At 31.7% G+C, this 24,905-nt stretch overlaps 3 protein-coding genes across 6 annotated transcripts; 2 read left to right on the top strand and 1 right to left on the bottom strand.

The window, feature by feature from the left end:
• Positions 1-1,326: 1,326 nt before the first annotated feature.
• LOC137832843 (COP9 signalosome complex subunit 8) lies at positions 1,327-3,572 on the top strand. 4 transcript variants are annotated; one of them, XM_068641198.1, is made up of 6 exons: positions 1,327-1,492; positions 1,605-1,716; positions 1,797-1,876; positions 2,064-2,245; positions 2,968-3,075; positions 3,188-3,572. In XM_068641198.1, exons 2-6 carry the CDS (start codon positions 1,633-1,635, stop codon positions 3,325-3,327), a joined length of 594 nt encoding a protein of 197 aa, XP_068497299.1. In that variant the 5' UTR covers positions 1,327-1,492; positions 1,605-1,632; the 3' UTR covers positions 3,328-3,572. The 4 variants fall into 4 exon arrangements, with proteins under 4 accessions (XP_068497299.1, XP_068497301.1, XP_068497302.1 ...); XM_068641200.1 differs by having other exon boundaries at positions 1,411-1,492; positions 1,596-1,716; XM_068641201.1 differs by having other exon boundaries at positions 1,413-1,523.
• A 2,724-nt stretch (positions 3,573-6,296) lies between these two features.
• LOC137832842 (fasciclin-like arabinogalactan protein 19) lies at positions 6,297-7,307 on the bottom strand. Its single transcript, XM_068641197.1, has one exon. It carries the CDS (start codon positions 7,297-7,299, stop codon positions 6,442-6,444), a length of 858 nt encoding a protein of 285 aa, XP_068497298.1. The 5' UTR covers positions 7,300-7,307; the 3' UTR covers positions 6,297-6,441.
• A 4,842-nt stretch (positions 7,308-12,149) lies between these two features.
• LOC137832839 (bZIP transcription factor 12-like) lies at positions 12,150-14,454 on the top strand. Its single transcript, XM_068641195.1, is given in 5 exon segments — positions 12,150-12,541; positions 12,544-12,587; positions 12,702-12,773; positions 13,112-13,141; positions 13,962-14,454. Coding segments are annotated over 5 exon segments (477 nt in total). The 5' UTR covers positions 12,150-12,291; the 3' UTR covers positions 14,043-14,454.
• The last annotated feature ends 10,451 nt before the right edge of the window (positions 14,455-24,905 follow it).

The raw sequence follows: 24,905 nt of genomic DNA, 5'->3' as shown, positions 1-24,905 counted from the left end.
TCTAGTGTTGTTCATTTCACGAGTTAATCGAGTTCATAGGTTGATTAACTTACTTTAATTCACTTGTATTTTTATGATCGAATTATTAAATTAAAAAATTATTATTAATTTTTTATTTTATTTTTTTTCAATATTTTTTTAATTTTAAATCCAGTTACTTTTCTCCAAATTCATCCATGCAATTTAAGTTACACCGGGTTTAAAATCAAGATAAGTGAAGTGTTTAGTTAAATTAAAGTTCTTGCATTTATAGTTACATTTTTCTATATCCGCAGAGTATTTAATAAATATAAAATGTTATTGTATTTAAGCCAAGTATTTGTTTTTATGTATCTCACTTCTTGTAATAAATTAATGTTACAGTAATTTTTTAATAAAAATATAACTAAAAACATAAATAACAACGTCAATATTTTCAAATTGTAAAAAACCATGTAGGATGAAAGTAATATTTTTATTGATGATTAATAATTATTCATTGGGTGTTTCTCCGGCACCCCAACATATGTCTCCTGCACCCCCATCATTTTCGGAAAAGACCATTTTATCCTTTTTAAATATGACTTCCAAATTATTTTTTGCAGAATATTTTTGGAATATATTTTCCAGAATACATTTCATGAGTTCTGGATTTACCATTTCAGAAATTAAAAAAATGTGTTCTAAAAAGGATATTATGTAATGGTTTTTTGACTTTTAGATTTTCTATTCCGGAAACATACTTGCTTATAGAACTTCTATTCTGAAACCTTTTGCTTACAAATCTCTATTTAATCATCCAAAATTATCAAGAATAATTCTGGTATTTTAAATAAAGTGGGGGCGTAATACCCTTATTCTTTTTAAATTATTGGGTAATGTTTGCCCAACTACGAGATCAGAATATGGCAACGTAATCTCACTCACCCATTATTTTTTAGACTATTTCTTCCTGCACCTCCATATCTTTTTCTGGCACCTCCATACACAACATGAAAATACATTTTTATCCTTCTTGTCTCACTCCATAGAATAACTCCTGGATTATGTAATCTGGAAACGCATTTGGAAAAAGACTTCTGGATTACATAATCCGGAAGTTAAAAAGACTTCCGGATTACGTAATTCATAAAGTAATCATGCATCTGAAAAAAGACTTCCGGATTATATAATCCGGAAGCTAATTACAAATTTGAAAAATGACTTTCGGATTATCTAATCCGGAATATTACATAGGGGTAGTTTTGGAAATACGAAAATCTATGGAGGTGAGAGAAGAAGGTATGGAGGTGCAGGAAGAAGCAGCCTATTTTTTAATATTGGGCCCTATGGACCTTGCATACACTTACCCAATACTTTGTTGGGCTGGAAAAGCCCACACTTTTTGGCACTGTCACGGATACAAATTTGAGTAAGAACGACGTCGTTACCATAGAATATATATAGGTCTTGGCCGGAGAAATAGAATCTGGTTTGAGCTTTTCAATCTTCATTCTCATCGCATCGAATTGAGGTATGGCTCCGCTAATGCCGTGTTTGGTTGCGTAAGAGAGTTATTCACTGCCCATTTTATTTGAATTTCGAGGTTAGCGTTTAGTTTGAGTTTTTGAGTTTAGCTGCTACAGGGATTTCATTTGATCGGAGAGGAGAGTGATGGATTTCTCTTCGGTGAAAGCTACGTTGGATTCGAAGTCGTACGAGAAAGTTGCGGATGTATGCGATAACCTAATGCTTCAGGTACCTGTCTATTTCATCTTGTTCCTTTTCCCTTTTCTTAGGGCTTGTGACTTACTTCAAATTCACGAATCCTCACTCAGGTTGCAGCTGATGGCATTGCTTACCAGGACGATTGGCCCTACGCCATTCACCTCCTCTCTCACTATTACGTTCACGACATGTATCTATCTTTCAATTCTCTTCTCGTTTTCCCGCTCTACATTACTGTATATCTCAACGAAATGGCTGTTACTTTACACGCATGTTGCTTCTGAAATAAATAATTGCTGTTATGCAATTGATTCTTTTAATACGCGCTCGTGTGTGTGTGTGTGTCTCAATTTGGAAGTGTTGTTGTGGTTTTGCAGCAACAGTGCGCGCTTTCTTTGGAAATCAATACCTTCCTCAATCAAAGAGAGCCAGCCTGAAGTTGCCGCGGTTTGGAAAATCGGTCAAAAGCTCTGGTTACGTGACTATGCTGGAGTGCACGAGGCAATCCGTGGCTTTGATTGGAGTCAGGATGTCCAAGGCCTAGTCGCTGCATTTTCAGGCAAGACTAAAGAAACTGTTACGAATTGTATATCCTCACTATAATTAATGCACCATTCTATTCAGTTTGTCACTTCGAATGTCTTCTAAACAATCCAACTGTATATATGTCAATTCTGTTCAATTTCTGAGACGTAAGCTGTTATCCGAGATCCTTGCTTCATCAAAATGTTGTCCTCACTTTTATTATAACCCGTTACATGTAACTTTTGTTGAATGTTAATTATAGACTTTATGTTATGCTTTCTGGGTCGGGGAATTGGTGAAGCGTGTATGTTTGGATCAATTAATTTGTTTAAAGTGTTATTGGTTTTATGTAACACTATGCAGTGTTGTTTTTGCTGTGATTGCCGTAATGGATGAAAGCAATGACACCTTATAATTTAGTTTGATGAGAACAAAATGTATTATAGTTCAAACCTCAAAGAATTAAAAATATGCTTTGGTTGGACTTTCCTTTCCCCCCTAGATAAATAACATGAAAAGATGTAGATGAATGTTGTAATTTCTTGGGCTAACATGTCTGAAGATAGAGGTTCTATGGATATTGCATAAAAGTAGTAATGTGTTGTGCTGCTTCCAAAGTAACTTATGCTTTGTTTGATTAAATATGCTTCTTAGTTTTATATGACTTTCCAAATAGCTTGAATTCACAACAAGTCTTGTGCATCTATATCTGGTGTTTAGTACGATGAAAATGTTAACACCAATAGACTCTTCCAGAACTTTACACGAAGGAGATGTTTCAGCTGCTTCTCTCTGCTTATTCAACAATAAGCATTAAAGACACTGCTTTATTTCTGGGAATGAATGAGGATGATGCTACAAATTGTAAGTGATTTTCACTATCTAGAAGCCTTAGAAAGTGGATATTGATTATATTTTGTACCTGGACTGTCTCCACCCTCTCCTTATTATTGACATTTTTGGTTGTATAATTTAGATGTACTACAGCAAGGCTGGACTGTGGACCCTGCCTCTCGGATGTTTATTGTGAAGAAGCAACCTGTTGTGACCGAGCAGAAACTTGATCATAGTAAATTACAGCGGTTGACAGAATATGTTTTCCATCTTGAGCATTGAAGCTTTTAGTTATGAAGAATTAGACGTTTTATTTTATAAGAAATTATTCTCAAATTGATCAATCAAACATTCTATGTTGTTGAAAGTGAATGTATACTGTTGATAATTTTGTAGCCAACCTCTATGTGTTTGGACTTCAGCACCGATTGGTGAAGTTCACTTGGTAGTTATTCGACACGCCTCTCTCAGTCTCTCTCATATGACATTTGAACAGTTATAAAAGTTAGACTTGTTTTGGGAAGAAATGTCCGTCTGTATATATACTGAATATTTTGATATTTGTCTTAATCTATTGTTTGTACGACACCGTACGAATTAGATTGTTTATAGATATTACTTCAACGTACCGCCACTCCTACTGTTTGGCGTGTGGGATTTTGTTGTGGTACATTCACTGTGCGATAAACTACAAGATATCATTGATTACAGTTAAACAGATTGTCTGAGATACCTAGTTTTTATATACTGAAGTTATAAATTTATTTGAAGTAGTTAACGTTTATTTTAATTAATTGTTAGATGATATAGTAAAATAAAATAAAACCTAAATTTTATCATGTTTTCTGAATTGTTTGTCATGAAAATCTTAATTTCATTGTTAGTACGATAATTTTGGAATATAATTTAAATTACTGTGGACAATTCAATATTAACGCTGATTATTTTTATCTATTAGTTGGATTATAATTTTAGAAAGTAATCCCATACATTCTTTACGTCATTATAATTGAATTTTGGATTCTAGTTGCCTTAATCTGTTATCAACTCGACTTTCTTGCATAGAATGTGTTGCAGTAACGCCCAATGATACAAGTGTTGCCCTCCCTATTAATAAACTAGAAACTTGTGTTTGGCATAGGAGTCCATGCGATGTTGTGGATTTCTTCACTTGTAAGTTAATAATCTTGGAGAAGCATTTAGTGTCTACATAGCAGTTAAACCATATTTTGTCTTGTGAAATTACAAATAGGCAGAGGTTGCGCATAACCTTCTAAAGCATTATCCGGGAAGACTCAATCTTCTTCTTTGCCACAGCATTGAACAACTAACTGTGGGAAAAATCATTTTTTTCCATTCTATAAATATGAGCTTTCTCCTTAAGAATAGTTTGCTAGTACTGATTATCGAAAATTTTAAAGAAATTCATGTTGTATTTTGGAGATTTACACAATATACTACGAATAAATTTTAAAGTCTTAATTACTACATTTTGAGTCAATGTGTAGCCTCCTACTGTTTTAACCTTATTGAGCTTCTAGCGTAGAGTAACATAAAAGCGCTATATGGAGAAATTCCTGAATAAAATACCACTCACATGATTAACCTCGCTAATATATACAAACTATTTACTCTTCTGAATATTGCAGTTCTGAGATATATAATACAATAGTAATGTCTCTGTGTCTGCAAATTTGTGAAAGTTTCTGACAGGCAAAAAAACATGGAAGCATTCTAAAAGTATCTACCTAGGATTATGTACACTTGTCCTCAGCTGATCTTGTAGCGTTATATAAATCTCGAATGTAACGGTACCTGTTCTTTCTTCTCCTCAAGCTTTCATCTTCTTCTATATCTGCCAACACATCCTCTACTGCATCACTCTTTTGCCATTTCCATTCCACACTTTCGCTGCTGCTGAAGCTAAGCGCATCTTCCCGCAAATGAGTGCTGCTAGAATCTGCGATGCTGTTGCTAAGTTGTATGAGCAGCTTCGCCATCTCAATCTCCGTTTGGGTGAAGATACAAGGTTTTTTTCGCTTCTCAGCATTCTTTTTATTTTCGCATGCCATTGAGAGAGAAAAAAAGGGTGAAACAAAACACAACCCACACATAATTTTATATAGCCTTTAAAACTGTTATTTATCGCTTACTAATATTAAATTAAATATTAAATATATACGTGTTAAAAAGTGAATTTTAAATCTATTTTAAATTTCATAATATCAATTTATAAAATGAGTTTATAATGTTTATTACTATTCAATTAATGTCGACACCATCATGCTTCTTTCTTTCTTATTTTTTTGGAGCCATTATCATCATTTCGTCATCGTTTCTATATTTAAACTACACGTTTACGCGTTGCGTTGTAAACATGCTTCTGCCAGTTATTTATCACTCCTTCATTCATAAGGATTTTGATTTATTCTGTTCCTTCCTCAGAAAGGAGACTCAGAATATCACTCACTAACATAAACCATTTCTGTTTTCAACCTACGATAAAAAAATTATAATTTTTTTCTCTCTCTTTTAACACGTCTTTTATAAATTTCTCATTATTATTTGCATTACATCAAACTAGAGAAAAAAATAAATACTTTTTGTTTATTTGGTTTGAAAGGAAAATGAAAAATATAATAATTAACTTTTTAATATTCCTTTACTATAATAGAAGCCCGTGGATACGTTTATTATTTGTCAAACTTTTCCCTTAGAAAATTAAAAAATTTACGTGCATCGTACGTAACCATTGTTAACGAAGAAACACAAATTATAGCATGATTCTCTTTGGAAGAATTTAGAATGTTGACCATGCTTTCAACTTAATACATTCCTATTCTAACAAATTTCTTCCCAATGGTCAAAATCAGCATCTTTCAATCTCTAATTTTATTTTATTTTTCTCCTTAGAATTAACCAATCTCAAACTTTTTTTAATAAAAGTTGCAATCCAAAACTTGTTTTATGAACCAAAAGTGAAACGAATTTTTTATCCAAATATTTTACAATTCAGAACCTGTGAAATTATGACTAAGCTTGGATAGAAGCTCTCTTGTCATAAAAACTGCTTCAGATGCAGCCATTGCAATGACTTTCTCGTGGTACATTGATTCCTTTTTTTTTTTTTTTTGCACTTTATTTATTACAAACAGATTCTTTTTATGGAAAATACTTGATTTTACGAATTGAAGAAATGAAAACTGTAATATAAAAGTATGTTCTAGAAATGATTTTGAAAAACACAAATGAAGCATGCAAGTGTAGGTAACGGCAAGAAATCAAGTTTTTGTTAATTTCAAAACACCAAATGGCCAAAGAAAAAAAAAAGAATCTGAATATGCAGCATTCAGTGTCAGTGTGAGTGTCACTCAAATTGAAATGTACGAAGCTAGTTTATGCTGAATGGCACTGCATGTCAGACTCCTCCAACCCTACATCTGGATTCAGACACTTTCTCATTCCTTCTAATGCTTCAGGCGCCGGAGATGAAACCAAACCGTCGGAATATCCCTTCGGCGGCTCTGATATTGCCGAATCAGAATATCTCGGAGTCGAATCTGCCGGAGCATAAACTGTCCAATCAGGTTCCTCCTCCGAAGAATCAACCGGCCAAGTAACCGCTGCCGGAGCATCAACCGGAGGAACGTGTAACAGATCGAAATTCGTAAGCGGAGCAAGAACTGGTTGGTTCGACGGCGAGTTAGGACTGCTTCTCGGAGAGAAGAACCAGCGATCTACGGAACTAATCGGAGGAACAACCGGCGACGGCGAAGGATAGTCGTCGGATCGGAGACTGAGAATTCCAGCAAGGCCGTGAACGACGACGTAGCGGCCGTGAAAGAGGCCGGGGAAAGCAACGTCGACACCGCCGACGGCGATGGCGGAGGGATTGGGACGCGTAAGTTGGAGGAGGCGCTGAGGAAGGAGAGTGGGAAGCGAGTAACCGTCGGGGAGCAGGCGGAGGTGCGCGAGGGAGAGGCGGTTAGGGACGACGTGGAAACGGAGCGTTTCGGTGTAAGTGGAGGCGGTCTGAGTCATGTCGAGGGCGAAGAGGGAAGCGTCGGTGGGAGCGAAGAAGGTGAAGGCGCGTGAGGTGTTGTCTGAGAGAATGTCCATTTGTAGATCAGAGGTGACGATTGCGTTGCAGAAGAGGTGGTACCCTCTGCCTCTTACGCTGCTCAGCATGGAATCAAACTCTCTTTTCGGTATGCTCCTCACTCTAACGGCGTTCATCACTATCGCTACTACCATGCACCTCACCCACACTGCACCCAATCTCCACATTTTCAAGATCACGTTTCTTCTTTTCGTGCCTTTTTTCTTTCAAAATATTACTTCTATACCCTCGTCTTCATACTTTTTGCCTTTTATTGCCAATTTTCCCACTCTCCTTCTTGCCCTTTTCTTTCTTCACCCATTGGGCTTTTAAACCACTCTCTTACTGGGCCTTTTACCCACTTCAAAATCACCTTTTTTAACAAATACACCTCTTACTTCAATTTCATTTCATTTTTCATCTCATAACCGATTACATTAAAAAAATAACTCAAATGGATTAAAAAAAATTCAAAACTCAATTTTCTTTTTAACTATTTAGATTGAATTAAAATCAAGAACAAATTATTTTTTTATTTTATTTATATTAAATGTTAAACGAAACCAAAATATATTTGGCTTTTATGTTTTATTCAAAATGACATTTTTTTTTTAAATACAATAATTTTTTAAAATATCTTAACACAAAAATATTTTTTGAAAAAGAGATGGATTAGTGAAATGAAATAGGTCATAAAAGACCCTTAATATTTGCATCTATGCAATACACAAATATGTATTCTTCTATTTTCTGATTTTTTAAATATTAATAATAACACCTAAGTTATTATAAATTTACTAGCACGTGGTTGACTTATATAATATATATTTTGTTTTTATAGATACGATTTTTGGTTTTAATTTATATATACGAAAAAAACTTCTTTAAGAATTAATCATATTGTATTATGCCTATTTCTCCTTTAAACATCTCATGAAGGTACTTGTAATCTCAAATAAAAACTATTACAAAACAGAGTGTTTTAGTTTACCTACTTATTAAGCTGAAATTATTGTGGCTTTTAAAAAGAATTAAACAAGCTTTTGGAATAATTCATATATATTTTTTATTTTACTTATTTTATCATAAGTATTTGAAATTTTCATCGGATAATTTTTTCTTCTTTAATAAGTCCTGCAATATATTAATAGACTAAAGAGACAATCTATATGCGTATAAACATTTGTCTGATATATAGTATAGTTATTTACTAACTGTTTAATTAAGAAAATTATTTTGTTACCTCTTTGATGAAAAATTTATTGGGAGATTCAACACACTTGAGTCAAAATTATATAAGAAATTAATATCACATCTCAATCTAAAATCTTAACATAATGAGTTATGGATTTTCTTCCTTATATAGTACTTATTTTTATTTTATTTTAAATGAAACTTAAATTCATAGTTAAATTACTAAATATTTATCTAAATAAATTCCTATTATTTATAAATGTAATTACTTGTCAAGTAATCATCTGCAAAATCAGTGACACCTAGCAATGATAATTTTGAATGGTTTGTGACCTCATAATTTTGAATGGTACGATCCTTCCACCATTTGTAAGAAGCTAACTTGCCTTTATATGTTCCGGTTTCATTATACCACAACTTGTTATTTCTTAATTAAGTGCAAAACTTGTATAAATAATATTTTATTTTAACATTAGATAATTGACCCAAATATAAATTATTATTTTGATTAATAAATTAGTAATATTGTGAAACCATATTTTTTAATTTCTTATAGTATCTCTATCAATATAACCATTTTCGCAAAATGAAAAAAACAAATAAAAAAACTAGTTATTATCAATATCTTATACATGCAAAGGTAAAAGAGTATATAAAAAATAATAAAATTCCATTATATATTATTTAATAAATAATTTAAATATAGAAAAGAGGAACGGATGTAAAAGGTTGAAGTATAAATTAAAGTTCTTCTAATAAATTATTTTTTTTAAATAGTGTTTTAATTCATTTACAAGTTAATAACATATAATTTTATGGCTATGCATAGTGTTATACTCATAAATGTTTTATAATAGTGGTTTATATAGGTGTAAACCCATACAGTTATTTTCAAATATATACTGTTTAAAATTATTAAAAGCATAGCATGGTACATGTTTATGTAGGTGTACAGACACAATTTATAAAAAAGAAAACTTAGGTATATTCTGTTACTGAAAGAAGCTTTTTGAGAGAAAGTTCACGTGCAGTCATGAGTATTAGAGCTCAGATTTCATGTGTTTCACATGAGTTGCGTATTAATTTAAGACACCACACAACCAATCATCAATTCCTCTATCAACCTATACCATACCAATTGATACCACAAACAAGAGTATTGAATTATTATTTTTTAATCATACTATATAAATTTTTTATCCATAATTAATTTTTATTTCTGTAATGAAATCATTTTTTAAATTATGTTTTTCATCCTTTTAAACTAACATATTTTAAAAAAGTTAAATTAAATATTGACTGATTGATGTATTTCGTCATATAAAATACAAAGTTGTCGTATTTTTTTATAGTGGTAGATCTTACTTAATTAAATTTTAATTGGTCTTTTAGTTTAATTTTATTTATATAAAAGTATAAACAATTTTGTTACTAATGATTAAGACATGATTCTATACACATGGATTATTATGCATAATAATTGTCTTAAACTATGTATTAGGTTTGAGTAAACGAATTTGATTCGAGACTTCGATCATATGTCAATGTTTTTTTCTTACCTGTGTATTTACATGGTAAAAAAGAAAGAAGATTTCTATATAAGTAGGTTAATTTGACCTTACTAGATTAATATTATGATTAGAACAAAATTAACTAGACATAAATTGATTACTAATTGTCTTAAAATATAGTTTAGGATATAGTAATTGAGATATATGTTAGATTCCATTATATATGCTAAGGTCTTGTTGCCTACATACAAATAATTTGTTTCATTTAATCATTATTAACAAAATTGATAGATTAATATTTTTGTATGTATTTTTTGTTATATAAAAAATAATTAAATAGATTATTTATTGTATATTATATTAAATTATACAGAATCAAGCATTCTAAATATTTAGAGATTAATTTGTATAAACTGAGACTAATTATTCTTTTCAATTCTCTTTTCACTATTTATTAGTTTTTTTCAAACATGTTTTAATTTTGAATGTTGATATTTTTTTATTGTTAGTTTGGTATTATAGTTTTAAAATATTATTAAAAATAAAATGGAAAATAATTTGAGTACAATAAGAAATCGTTATAACTATAGATGTTTAGTAAATTGATCAAAATCTGAATACTTCTTTCTCAAATAAGAATTATCACACCTGTAATTTATTATCTAAAATATAATAAAAAATATCTTAAAAAAATCCAATTTTTGTTTTGTGAGGAATAAACCTTGTAAAAGAAGAAGGGCAAATTCGAATTATTTATTCAGCTTTTGGCTGGTAGTGGCAATCAAAACGCATTTACCTTATTCATCTACTTTTCATAAAAAATATTATGTTTTGTTTTTCCTTTTTGTTGAATGTGAGTTTGTGGTACTAATTTATTGTATTAATTGTAAAAAAAGAACAGTAGAATATTAGTTGGTCTCTGCCGACTCTGTTCTTCTCCACCAATCAATAACTTAATTCCAGACGAATCTTTTGTGCTGTCCATGATCCATCTTTTCTTCTCAAAAAACATTTCATTCTTCCACCAATCATACCAAACTGCGTCTTTTCACTAATAACACTTCCACCAACCACTCCATTTTCAAATTCATTATTATCATCGTAATCATAAATATAAATCAAATTCATTTTTCTTTTATTGCCTAATAATTAACATTTATTTGTTTTAGGAAATACATTTGTACTTTTTATTCATTTGTAATATGAAAAAGGTATGCTATTTTATATATTTGTTATTGTTTTTTTTATATTATTATATATTAAATGAGAATAACAACGTAATTTAATAAAAGAGAATTTCTATTTCATTATCTTCCAACACATTCTTTTATTAAGGATGTCCACAACAATTAATATATATATATATATTTTAATTATATGTAATGTATTTGAAAATTTGAGAGTGTTAACATGTCAACATTATTTATGTCGAGACCAAATAGTATCATATTGATTGGGTCGAGAATAATTATAATATTTTTATTTTGTTTTATTTTGTTATGAATTTGAAAATGTTTTAAGTGTGTATTCTTCTTTATTAATTAATTATGTTTACACAATTCTTAATTTAATTTTGAATTTGAAAGTTGTTTTGAAGTGTTGCACGACATGTAAGTTAGAGAATAATATTAACTACGTAGCAAAAACACTTACATGGCCACTAATACGATATGGGACACAAACATAAAAATACGTATAATTTTTAAAATGTAAGACACGATACACGATCTATATATTATATAATTATGAATTATATAAATTGACAATAAAGATTTAAGTGTACTAAGTATGTTTCAGTTTTTTTTTACTAAAAAATGTTTTTTTATGATTGATTCAACATTATCTGTTCCTTATTTTTTATAATAATAATAAGATTTATACAATAATTTTGAGTTTTAAAAAAAATTAATGTATTTCTTTTTTTTAAAACTGTGTTAGATCTATGCTACAATTATAAGAAATTCAACAAATATTTTTAGAATTAGACACTTAACTGATACTATGTTTATGAGTATGGTTGTCTGATACGTATCTCTGACATGAACACGTCATTTTAAGAGGAGTGTGCGAGATTTATAAAATATTAATGGTTAGTTTGTGATTGTTGTGAAGATAATCATATATTAAAAACCTACCATTTTTATACAACTCTATTATTATTTTAATATTTTTTATTTTTTATTATTTAATTATAAATTTATTTTTTATTATATATTTTTATACTCACATCATCAAGAATTGTAATTTTTGAGATCTCAAACCATCATTTTCCTTAGTATTAAAAGTTGTAGCAGGATTTAGCGTAGAAGAATTTAGTTGGGGTGTGTTGGGGAAATGAAGAGAGTTTGGTGAGAGAAGAAGGTTGATTATTTATTCCCATTCTATTCTCTATTCTCTCTTCTCTAAAACAACTAACTCCAACCTCGGAAATCAGAACACGACATGGCATCGTCCAAGGTGGTGGTCACCACGAATCCCGATGTGCCATCTCAGAGTTCGATTTCGACTCAGGTATGGGACGAGGTGGTCACGCCCACTCAGTCTCAGGACATGACAATCAACCTTCACGATTTGTTGTTGACCTCCGTTGCCAGAAACGACGCCGTTCAGCCCTCTCACGGAGGAAGGGGAAAGAGAAAGGCCGTGCAGGAAGTCGTCGTGGATAGGGCCACTCAACAGAAACAGAGAAGGATGATAAAAACAGAGAATCTGCCGCTAGGTCCAGGGAACGAAAACAGGTATTCTTTCTATTCCCTTTTCTCTTTTTTTGTTTTTTATTTTATTTTATTTTTTAATTTGAAACTTGTTCGGAGAGTGACAGTGTGTGGTGATGATGATTATGTTGTTTCCAGGCTTATACAGTTGAGTTAGAGTCTTTGGTTACAATTCTCGAGGAAGAGAATGCTCGTTTGTTAAAGGAAGAGGTTTGATTCCTCACACCTCATCTTTTTTATTAATTTATTATTATTATTATGAGGAATTGTCCCCTCTCTCTTTGTTACTTTTTGCTAACCCAAACGAGTATGTTTAAATTTATTTATGTAGTTCAAATTCACTCCAACTTATTTTCTGCATTTTCTATAATTCAAGTGTAAACTTTCAACTTTAACTCCAGTGGTTGGTAATGAAAAGTCGTAATTTTTCGGGTCGCGTCTGATGTGAAAATCTGGGCTTTCCTGGTTGATTCTTTCTGGAGATTTGTATTTTTTTGGTTTAAATATGATTCAGGAGTTTATGAAATATTGGGTATTGTTATATGCAGGCTGATAGGAGAAGGCAGAGGTTGAATGAGGTATGTACAGTATGCACTTCCCTTCTGCTTCAACCTTGGTGTTGTAACTGGATTGGCGTAATTCTTGAAAACCTCTAGAAAACAAGTCAACTTTCATTTATTTGCTTTTATAACTTTGAATTCAATGCTGCTGAGCTTTTTCCTCAACATTGTATCTTCAATTTTAACAACTACAGTAGTTTTTGGGGTGAGTCACCCTTGCAAGTGTAATAATGTCCACAGAGAAGTCAATTAATGTTCACGTTTTAACTGCCTTTCAAACATTTGGGTTAGGTTTGATCAGCGTACAGCATATAATTGCAGTGGTTAGGTTAGGTTTAATCTCAATTTCTGCTTTCTTTTGGGATCAGTTGCCTTCTTACTGATCTTTCAAGTCATCCAGATGAACTACCATTGTTGGCTCGTTCAGTCAGATCATAATTGTCTCGCCTACCATTCTTGATGGATTATTCAATCTCACTGGCACAACACTTTTGATGTACTCTTGAATTACATTCATGTGCCATGTGTCAGTTATCCACTTGTCCTTGGAATTTGTTGGAAATATATTCTTGGAACTCATACACCTGCTACATACTATGCATCACTTGATCAATACCTAGATTTACATGTTTTGGTAAAATATAGATTGAAGATCAGGAGTAATATTTTTGTTTCTAGACTTCAGAGAGTAAAGTGAACTCCCTCTTTTCTTACAACTGTACAAAGAATGGCTTCGATAAGTAATGGTTGGGCAACAAACCCATCTAAGGGTATAATTACCTTTGAAGTGCTGCATGTCTGTTAATGTGATCCGTCTCCTTTTACTCTTTGTTTGCAGCTCATGGAGTGCCTTATACCAGTTGAGGAGAAGAGTAAACCAAGAAGAATGCTTCGGAGAGTGAATTCAGCCCAGTGGTGATGTAATGTGTTGCTAGTTCTAACGGACTAGCTTTGAAGTCCTAGTGTAGATACCAAACAATGATGCATGATAGTGTTAAAGGGTAAATATGAAAAAGAGAGGAAAAGATTTGAAAGATTATTCACATACATGTAGCTTTGCTGATTATTTTGCAGGATCATTCCAAGTTACATTGCAGTAAAGAGAAAATGGCTGCTGCCAAGTAATTTAACTAATTTGATTGAAGCTGAAGCCTATTATTGGTTCACTATTGATGGATATTGAAGCTGAAGCCAAGTAATGTTAGATTGTATCTGAGTAATGTTAGATTGTATGGTTTTTCATGTTTTAGAGAGGATACAGTGATAAAAGTGGACTATGTTGTAATAGTATTCTAAGTCTAGCAATGTTAATTTGATATCAGTTTCTTCCCCTTTTAATATCTAAAAAAATTATTATTTTATTATAATATAATATTTTATTTTAAAATGATCCTAGAATAATTAATTTTAAATATACGAGTGTAAAGAAAAAATATTTTTATAAATTTTATATATAATCTTTTCTGCAAAATGCCTATCTATTCTAGAACTTATTTCTTCAAAATGTAAATATCATATTTTCCAAATCATATTAAGCATTCATATAAGGGTAGAAAATGTAATAAAGATAAATTGAAGAAAAAATTAAATGTATATATATATATATATATTTGAAATTTGTTAGATTATTTTTTCTCTTATAATATATATATATATATTATAAATTCATACAACCAAATAATTTTATTTTGATTTTTTTTTAAATGTAATGAAATTGTTATGTATTTATGTGTGTGATTAATATTAATATTTTCTTATCAGAAAAAATAATAAGTTGTGAAACATTTTAAGAGTAATTCAATCTTAAAAATACAACCAAAATTCTACCAAAAATAATTGACAACCCTCCAACAAACACTCAATCTACAACAAGGAAATGCGCTTTCTCGGCTTCTCGCTCGCTCGGAAACGGCGTCGTTGAAGCGTTCGGTTTTGTTCCAAGCGGTGAACCTCTGTCCCCGGATGGAGCCAGCGGTGGCGGACGGTGCCGTGGGGAACTTTGTGTGGCCGTTTGCGGTTACGGTGGAGGAGGAGCGCACTTGGAAGTGCACGTGATGGTGAAGAGGATGAGGGAGAGTATGAAGGAGTTTGTGGAAAGCAAGGCAAAGAGGTTCTCAGAGGATGGTGCGTTTGAAGCGGTTATGGAGAGTCTGAAGGAGAGAGGTGAAGTTTTGAAGCAGAAGAGTGATATTTATAAGTGTTCCAGTTGGTGGAAGTTTCCATTGCTTGAGGTTTATATATGTTGAGAAGTTGTTGTAAATCAAAACATGAATAAACGTAAATTGAACACATACAATTATGTTCATAAATAGATCTTATCATATCATGATTCTCACACAAAACATAAAGTGAAGAAGGAATAGGCACTTACCTTGATCCATGAGTGATCCTAATTGAACAGTTACTTTATCTCCTTTATCTCAATCTATCTCTTGCAATTCCGTTCTTGTCACACACTTTCGTGATGGTTAACAGTGAGACAACTATTATTTGCAAAGACAGAACCCTATAACCTTTAGTACCCAATCTCCATCAGATGTAGGTTTTCATTAGGTATACCATCATATATATATTTCTCACATTAACCAATGGACCTTTAATTCTATTATTATTATTAAATCATATTTGGGCCCAAAGCCCAAACTCTAAGTCATGTGAGTCACTTTATAGAAATTAATTTACATAATTTCTTACATTCTCCCACTTGACTCATATGAGTTATAATACTTTCATGATTTAATAATGACATAAATGCGCATTTAAAAGGCCTTACATAAATTAGTTCTATCATTATTCATAATCAAGAATACAGAAATAATAAGAGTCATGGCGGTTACATGTCATTTGAATCAACACATTTCCTTCCATGTACTACTATATCATTCTTTCTCCTTAATATGACTTTATAGTGAGAAATTCATAATAGGTTCAAACATAATGTCATTGTCATCAATAACAACATAATTTGTTTTCCATACACAATAACATAATTTGCATGCATATACATAAAGTAGAAAACAACATAAATTTCAGAAACTTTATTTATCAATGAGCTCAGAGTGTCAAATAAGCATTAACAACATTCATAATTCACTAGTAGACATAATGCCCATATTTACAACATGACCAGTAAATGTTTTGGGCGGTAACCCTTTTGTTAAAGGGTCAGCAATCATAAGATCATTGCTAATACGTTCTATTGACACTTTATGTTTCTGAACTTCTTCTTTAACGGCAAAGTATTTCAATTCCATATGTTTAGCACCTTTGGAATACTTGTCGTTTTTTTTAGAAAAGAAGACTGTTGCGGAGTTATCACAATAAATTTTCAGCGGCTTGGCAATACTGTCAACAATTTCAAGTCCTGAAATAAAATTCTGCAACCAATTAGCCTGAACTGTGGCCTCAAAGCATGCCACAAATTCAGCTTCCATAGTGGACGCAACAATGACTGACTGCTTCGCACTTTTCCATGAAATCGCTCCTCTGGCTAAAAGATACACATAACCAAATGTAGACTTTCGTGTATCCACACAGCCAGCAAAATCTGAATCTGCATATCCAATCACCTCAAGATGATAAGATCTTTTATAAGTAAGCATGTGATCCTTCGTTCCTTGCAAGTATCTTAAAACTTTCTTTGCAGCTTTCCAATGATCCAATCCTGGATTACTCTGGTATCTACCAAGCATACCAACTGCAAAACTAATATCTGGTCGTGTACAAGTTTTGAGCATACATTAAACTCCCAACAATAGATGCATAAGGTATATTCTCCATCTGTTTCCGTTCCAAGTCATTCTTTGAACATTGCATGAGACTAAATTTGTCTCCTTTCTGTATTGGAACAGGAGATGTCGAACATTTATCCATTCTGAATCTCTCTAAAACTTTATTAATATATGCTTTTTGAGACAAACCTAACAGTCCTTGTGATCTGTCACGGAATATTTCAATTTCTATCACATAGTATGCCTCACCCATATCTTTCATCTCAAAGTTATTAGAGAGAAACTTCTTAGTCTCACTTAATAGACCAAGATCATTAGTTGCAAGCAAGATATCATCAACATACAAAATCAGGAATATAAACTTGCTCCCACTGACCTTCAGGTATATACACCGATCAACGATGTTTTCCTTAAACCCAAAGGACACAATAATATTATTGAACTTAAGATACCATTGCCTAGAAGCCTGTTTAAGCCCGTATATTGATTTCTTAAGTTTACACACCATGTGTTCCTTTCCTTCTTCAATGAACCCCACTGGTTGGTCCATATAAACATCCTCTTCTAAATCCCCATTCAGAAAAGCAGTTTTGACATTCATCTGATGCAACTCAAGATCATAATGAGCTACTAATGCCATGATAATTCTAAAGGAATCTTTCTTAGAAAGAGGTGAAAATGTTTCCTTATAATCAATGCCATCCTTTTGAGTAAAACCTTTGGCAACAAGTCGGGCCTTGTAACGTTCGATATTGCCATGAGAGTCACGTTTAGTCTTAAAGACCCATTTACACCCGACTCTCTTGCATCCTTCTGACAATTCTATAAGGTCCCATACATCATTCTGTGCCATTGATTTAAGCTCATCTTTCATGGCATCTAACCACTTATCAGAATTATCATCATTGACGGCGTCTGAAAATGAAACTGGATCATTATCAATACCTAAGTCATTTTCTGACTCTTGTAGATAAACCACATAATCATTAGAAATAACATAATTTCTTTCTCTTTGAGATCTTCTTAATACTATTTGTTGTGGTTGTTCTACTACAGGTTCATTGTTAACTTCATGATCATTAATTTGTTGTTCTTCTTCATTGTTGAGTGACTCAACTACATTAGGAACAACAATACTTGAAGTAAAGGTACTAGTTAAAGGAACTTGTACTCTAACTTCCTTAATCTCCACATTTTGTGAAGTATCACTCTCACTGGTTTCACCATTTTCAATGAACCGTGCATTTCCAGATTCAACCATTCTTGTGCTATGGGTAGGACAGTAAAACATATATCCTTTTGACTTTGCCGGATAACCAATGAAATATCCACTGATTGTTCTTGCATCCAATTTCTTTTCTTGCGGATTGCATATTCTAACTTCTGCCTGACATCCCCAAACATGCAGGTATCTCAAACTGGGTTTCCTTCCTGTCCACAATTCAAAAGGTGTCTTTTGAACTGCCTTACTAGGAACCATGTTAAACAGATACATGACAGTTTTTAAAGCATACATCCACAATGAAACAGGTACAGTTGACTTACTTAACATGCTCCTAACCATATACATTAAGGTTCGATTACGCCTTTCTGAAACACCATTTTGTTGTGGTGTACCTGACATTGTGTATTGAGCACAAATACCACGTCTCTCAAGGAACTTAGCAAACAGACCAAGGTGTTGTCCACTTTCATCATACTTTCCATAATATTCACCACCTCTATCTGACCTGAAAATTTCCACCTTTCTATCTAATTGCCTTTCCACTTCATTTATATAAACTTCCAAGGCATTCACCGCTTGCAATTTTTCATGCAGTAAATAAACATAACCATAACGTGAAAAATCATCAATAAAGGTGATAAAATACCTTTCTTTATTGAAAGAACTTGCATCAAAAGGTCCACATATATCAGTGTGTATAATTTCAAGAAGCTGAGTACTTCTTGTGGCACCCTTCTTTGTGTGTTTTATTTGTTTGCCTTTAATACAATCCACACATACATTCAGATCAGTAAAATCCAAACTTGGAAGTATTTCATACTTTACCAATCTCTCCATTCTTTCCTTGGAAATATGTCCCAAACGTTTGTGCCTCAAGAAAGCAGAACATTCATTCACCAAACTTCGTTTAGTGCCAACATTATGATGCGAGGTCATAAGAGTTTCAGCATATAGTTTATCGAGATTCAATCTATATAATCCATCATAAAGAGTACTAGATCCAATAGACTTAAGTCTTGCCGCAATATTAGTCATTTCAATGACATGTTCGTGCATAGTACGAGAACCATCAAATTCCATGGTGGTTAATATACTCATTAATGTCCCAACAAGAGACTTATCAGTAGTTTGGGAGCGCTCTTCCACAAATTTCATAAATTCTTTTGCACCATCAGTTTTGGGAAGAGCAGACTTAATATTACTTGCTATGCTCATTCGCATAAAGATACAGAAACAATACTTGATCACACATGCTTAACATTAATACTTTGAGTCATAAACTAAACATACTATACAGATTCAGAAAACATTCTATGTATACTAATGTTCTCCTTTGGGAGATTCATTAATACACAAAACATAATGATGCTAATAGTATTAACTTTATTTGGCAAGATGTATGCATTAAATAGAAACACTTGTTATCTTTGTATATACAAGCAAAACTAATAACACATACTCACTACCAACAATCATATTCATTAATTATAAGGACAACTAATCAACCTTTGGGTGATCCATAATGCCCTATAATAATGAATTTCCATTTACCCATATATATAAATAATTTAGCATCCATTCTATAGGTAATTGGAATAAAATTTATCAGTAATCTGGAATTAAATAAAACTTAAAGATTTGATCACTTTGGTGATTACAAATCTATCATACAAATAATTCCATAAATAATATAATTAATTGAAATAAAATTTCATCATCCATAATTTGGAATTAAATAAAACATAAAGATTTGATCACTTTGATGATTACAAATCTATCATACAAATAATTTCATAAATAATATCATTAATTGAAATAAAATTTCATCCATAATTTGGAATTAAATAAAACTTAAAGATTTGATCACTTTGGTGATTACAAATCTATCATACAAATAATTCCATAAATAATATCATTATATGAAATAAAATTTCATCCATAATTTGGAATTAAATAAAACTTAAATATTTGATCACTTTGGTGATTACAAATACATCATACAAGTAATTCCAAAATTTCAATTTAAAATTAAATACATAAAGTGGAAAAATAATTTTCCATTCCTCACTTTCAGTCAATTAATTAAAATTTAATTTAACGAAGTTAATAAAATTTCATTAAAACTTTAATTAAACTTTAATTTAATGCAAATAAAATTACATTAAAACATAATAAAATTAAATTAAAATTTTAATTAAACTTTAATTTAATGCAAATAAAATTACATTAAAACATGATACATAAAACAGAAAATAATTTTTCGTTACTCACTTTTAATTAATTAATTAAAGTTTAATTTAAATGTAAATTTAATTACATTATAACATAACCTAAATTACAGAAAAGTAACAATTGATTAAACTTTAATATGGGGTGCAGCAAAGAATTCATGCATTTCATGATGGTAGAGAATAATTCATACATGGATTCACTAATTAGATTCTTTTCATGCATTTTATTATATTATAATATAATATTAATAAAATTGACGTATTTCATTATTTTATATTTCTAATATAATATTAATAAAATTGATAACCTAAGGCACAGTAAATCAAATTTGCTTTTTTTTTCATGAAGCAAAATTTCTTAAGCTGCAGGGATGCCGTTAACCACCCCTCTCACAATGAGTCACCGTGTCGCAGCAGCAGCCACTTTCTTGCGTTTGGGTTCAAAAGGTTTTACGTTGTTAATGGCGTAAAAATTAGGGTTTATGATTTTGGAAAAGCATTAATGGAGAATCACAACATGAGCAACGAGACTCTAATACCACGTGTAAATCAAAACATGAATAAACGTAAATTGAACCCATACAATTATGTTCTTAAAAGATCTTATCATATCATGATTCTCACACAAAACATAAAGTGAAGAAGGAATAGGCACTTACCTTATCCATGAGTGATCCTAATTGAACAGTTACTTTATCTCCTTTATCCCAATCTATCTCTTGCAATTCCGTTCTTGTCACACACTTTCGTGATGGTTAACAGTGATACAACTATTATTTGTGCAAAGACAGAACCCTATAACCTTTAGTACCCTATAAATCATATTTGGGCCCAAAGCCCAAACTCTAAGTCATGTGAGTCATTTTATAGAAATTAATTTACATAATTTCTTACCGGTGTTTGTAGCTGCGATTTTGCACGCGAAACATTGGAAGTTTCCTTGAGGCAGCCCTTAATATTTAAAATTCTTAAATAATAATTTGTTGATATTGCAGATGCTGCCTCTCCTTAGTTTCCTGGAAAAATGGTTGCAGCAAGTGGTTAGTAAAGACATGCTCCTTATCCACCCTCACGTTTTAATACACTTTACCATTATTAAATTCTCTTTAAATAATCTATTTTTAATTTTTCTGAAAAGTATTATGATTAAAACTTGAATCTTGGAGAATCTCCTACAACACTGTCTTAGTGTGTCAATAAGAACAAAAATTAATAAAATAATAAATAAAAATGTTCGATAACCACGGGATTTGGGCCGACAAGCCTGACACGGGAAGGTGGCTCAATAACGTGTGGGCCAAGAGTTACCAACGATTAGAAAGTCAAGTCGCCTCTCTCTCTTTTTTTTTGTTTTTTAAGCAACCGCGTATCAATTGGTGTTTTGCACTATGGCTCCTAAACCCAACAAAAACCTAGATGAAACTCTCCGTAGCACCCATCATGAAAATCAATACAGTAACCTTCACCAATCCTTAGGCCAAATAACTTTGGAAAGAAAATATGAAACTCCCACCCACACCATCAACACTTCCATCCCTATACCTCTTTTTCAACACAACGACCTGCACCCAAACCCTTATCAAATCCTGCCGGAGATTAAGAGTAGCAATGATTCAAATTGGGGAAAAGGAGTGAGTAATGCAATTAGGAATAGGGGTGAGTCAAATTCGGAAAAACGGGAAAGTCTTCATAGTTTTAGTTCGGTGGTGGATAATGCAATTAGGAGTGAGAATAACTCAGATTCCAAACCACCGGACAACGTTTCTAGTTTTAGTTGGATGGTGGATAATGCAATTAGGAGTGAGAATAACTCACACTCCAAAAAACCGAACATCGTTCCTAGTTTTAGTTTAGTGGTGGATAATGCAATTAGGAGTGGGAATAACTCAGATTTGATTGTGAATAAAGCAATCTGGAATTGGGATGCCCAAGCTGAAACTGATGCAGAAGAAGCTGACACTCCAAACTCGGTCAACAAGCCAATCCACGAAAACGATACAGATATGGACACGGAGACATCATGGACACGGACGCAGACATGAAACTAACACAAACACGGATATGGACATAGATATGGTATTACGGTTATAACGTCAAACACAAAATTACGATTAAATTGAAAATTATAGAATGCAATATATAAATTAAAATGTAATAATATATTTTGTTATATGAAATTGAAATTGTACTGTGTGCAAATTATAGAAAAAGTAGTAATTTATTACAATTCTTATATGACAGATTTGAATTTAATGTCAAATAAAAGAATTTTAACATTGGAATTGGAATACTTAGAAAGGAATTAATTGGGCTGAAAAACTGACAATAAAATTAAAAACTAAAAACAATTTACGTTACTTACCTTACTCACCTCTCTTTTTCTTCTCTTCTTCTGCGGTAGCAATGCTCTCCACCGCACCACAGTTATGTTATGCGTTTTAATCCAGATTTATAGAGTGTATTTTTTATATTATAAATTCTTTTAAGGAAAAAGATGTTATTTATTCCTAATTTTCTGTTTTCTTTCTGGATTTTTTAAAGGCTTTTGTATAATTTTTTATTTAACTATTTTTTTTGAGATTTTAAGATTTTGTTTGTGATTTACTGTGGAAAACATCTTTAAAACACTGGATTGCGTCTTTTTTTTTTTTTGACTTTTACGGCGTGTCTAGGGAAGAGAATGTGTCTCCTCCAACGTCAGTGCGGAAAGCATTTATCCTTTTAGATTCTTTAACTTTGTGTGGATTTATATACATCACATTCAGATTTTATACAAAATATATTATAAAGAGTAATGATATATGAACAACCTCAATTTTTTATACAACCACGTTACAACTCTCAATACTATTATTTTAATATTTTTTATATCATTTAATTATAAATTTACTCTTTACAATCTTTGATGTGATAGGTATAGAAATAAATATATATAGTAAAGAATAAATTTGTAATTAAATGATATAAAAAATATTAAAATAATAATATTGGGAGTTGTAACGTGGTGGTATAAAAGAGATATATCATTACCCTATATTATAATGGAAAATGATACAAAATGATAATCTTACTCCCCTATGTAACTCTCTTTCTTTACCTAAAATTTCAACTTTTGTATAAAATGAAAAAAATACTTTTTTTTTTATATCATAAATGAAGAATTGTATAGTTGCTCTATTATAATATACCACCGAGAACAGTTTTACATAAAATAAGTAAATTAACTAATGTGAGAGTGGATTATTGAGGACGTGGCGTCAAGACCAAAAAATTGTGTTTACCCCGTGTGGAATACGATTAGAGTGCAAGACCTTATCTTCCCTTGTTTACCCCGAGTGGAATACGATTAGAGTGCAAGACCTTATCTTCCCTTGCATTTGCCTGGTACCTACTTATCTAAATAAAGTCAACTCGCCTCTCTCTATCTCTGTGTTTATATATATACCTTAAGTTGAACACAGTGGCGCATTACATTACATAAGATTATTTGACTTGGCAAATGGGTTGTGCATTTGGAAGAATCGTCCCGGAGATTAAAAGTGGCAATGATTCAAATTGGGAAAAAGGAGTGAATAATATAATTAGAAGTAGGGGTGAGTCAAATTTGGAAAAACGGGAAAGTGTTCATAGTTTTAGTTCGGTGGTGGATAATGCAATTAGGAGTGCCAATAACTCAGATTCCAAACCACCGGAAAACGTTTCTAGTTTTAGTTTGGTGGTGGATAATGCAATTAGGAGTGCGAATAACTCAGATCGGAATACGGTGAATAAAGCAATCAGGAATAGGGATGGCCAAGCTGAAACTGATGCAGAAGCTGACACTGCAGAGTCGGCCAACAGAGCGTCATGGCAGAAGCGCTACCTGTTACGGAATCGAAAACGATAAATGCTTTACCACCCATAAATAGAGATCCACCACTGGTCACAGCGTCGCACCAATGACCGGAGCGAAAGCGGCGACACCATCACCAAGACCAAGACAACCGACCACAACAATGAAAACCACGATGGCGAGAACAACAAAAACTTTGAATGGACGAATATGAAAATACAAATAAGTCATTCCTCCAAAATTTGAAATTAATTGCGGTCCTTTATTCTTTAAAAGTTTGGGTAATGATATATTTGTGAGGAAAGAGAGGTTTTTATACCTTTTTTTAATGTGCTTTCAGACTATGTAACGGGTCTTTAAAGAATATAAAGTTGGAGCACTTTTTTTTTATGGTTAATTCATATTTTATTGATTAAAAAAATATTGACAATTCATATTTTTTACAATTATATTATAATTTTTAATATTTTTTGTATTATTTAATTTTAAATTTATTATTTATTTATTATATTAAGAATAGTATACAATTCTAAGGTTTGTGAACTCTATATTTTACAATGCTCTTTCAAAATCACAACCATTTATAACTTTGGTTTATTAATTAATTTACACAAGAAAATATTATCCACCTTATTGCGTACTTACAATTGTGTACTTGCGGGTGTTATAGGTCATGACCGCAAGGATAAGCAACCACTTAAATATAAGATTTCCAATTGTAAGTTTCACTTCATATTATTCAAATGATTTAGGTAGGAAAAAA

Source organism: Phaseolus vulgaris, chromosome 6, assembly GCF_000499845.2.
Source record: "Phaseolus vulgaris cultivar G19833 chromosome 6, P. vulgaris v2.0, whole genome shotgun sequence".
Lineage (NCBI taxonomy): Eukaryota > Viridiplantae > Streptophyta > Magnoliopsida > Fabales > Fabaceae > Phaseolus > Phaseolus vulgaris.
Note: the sequence above shows the minus strand (reverse complement) of the source record. Positions and strands in the feature narration are given on the sequence as shown.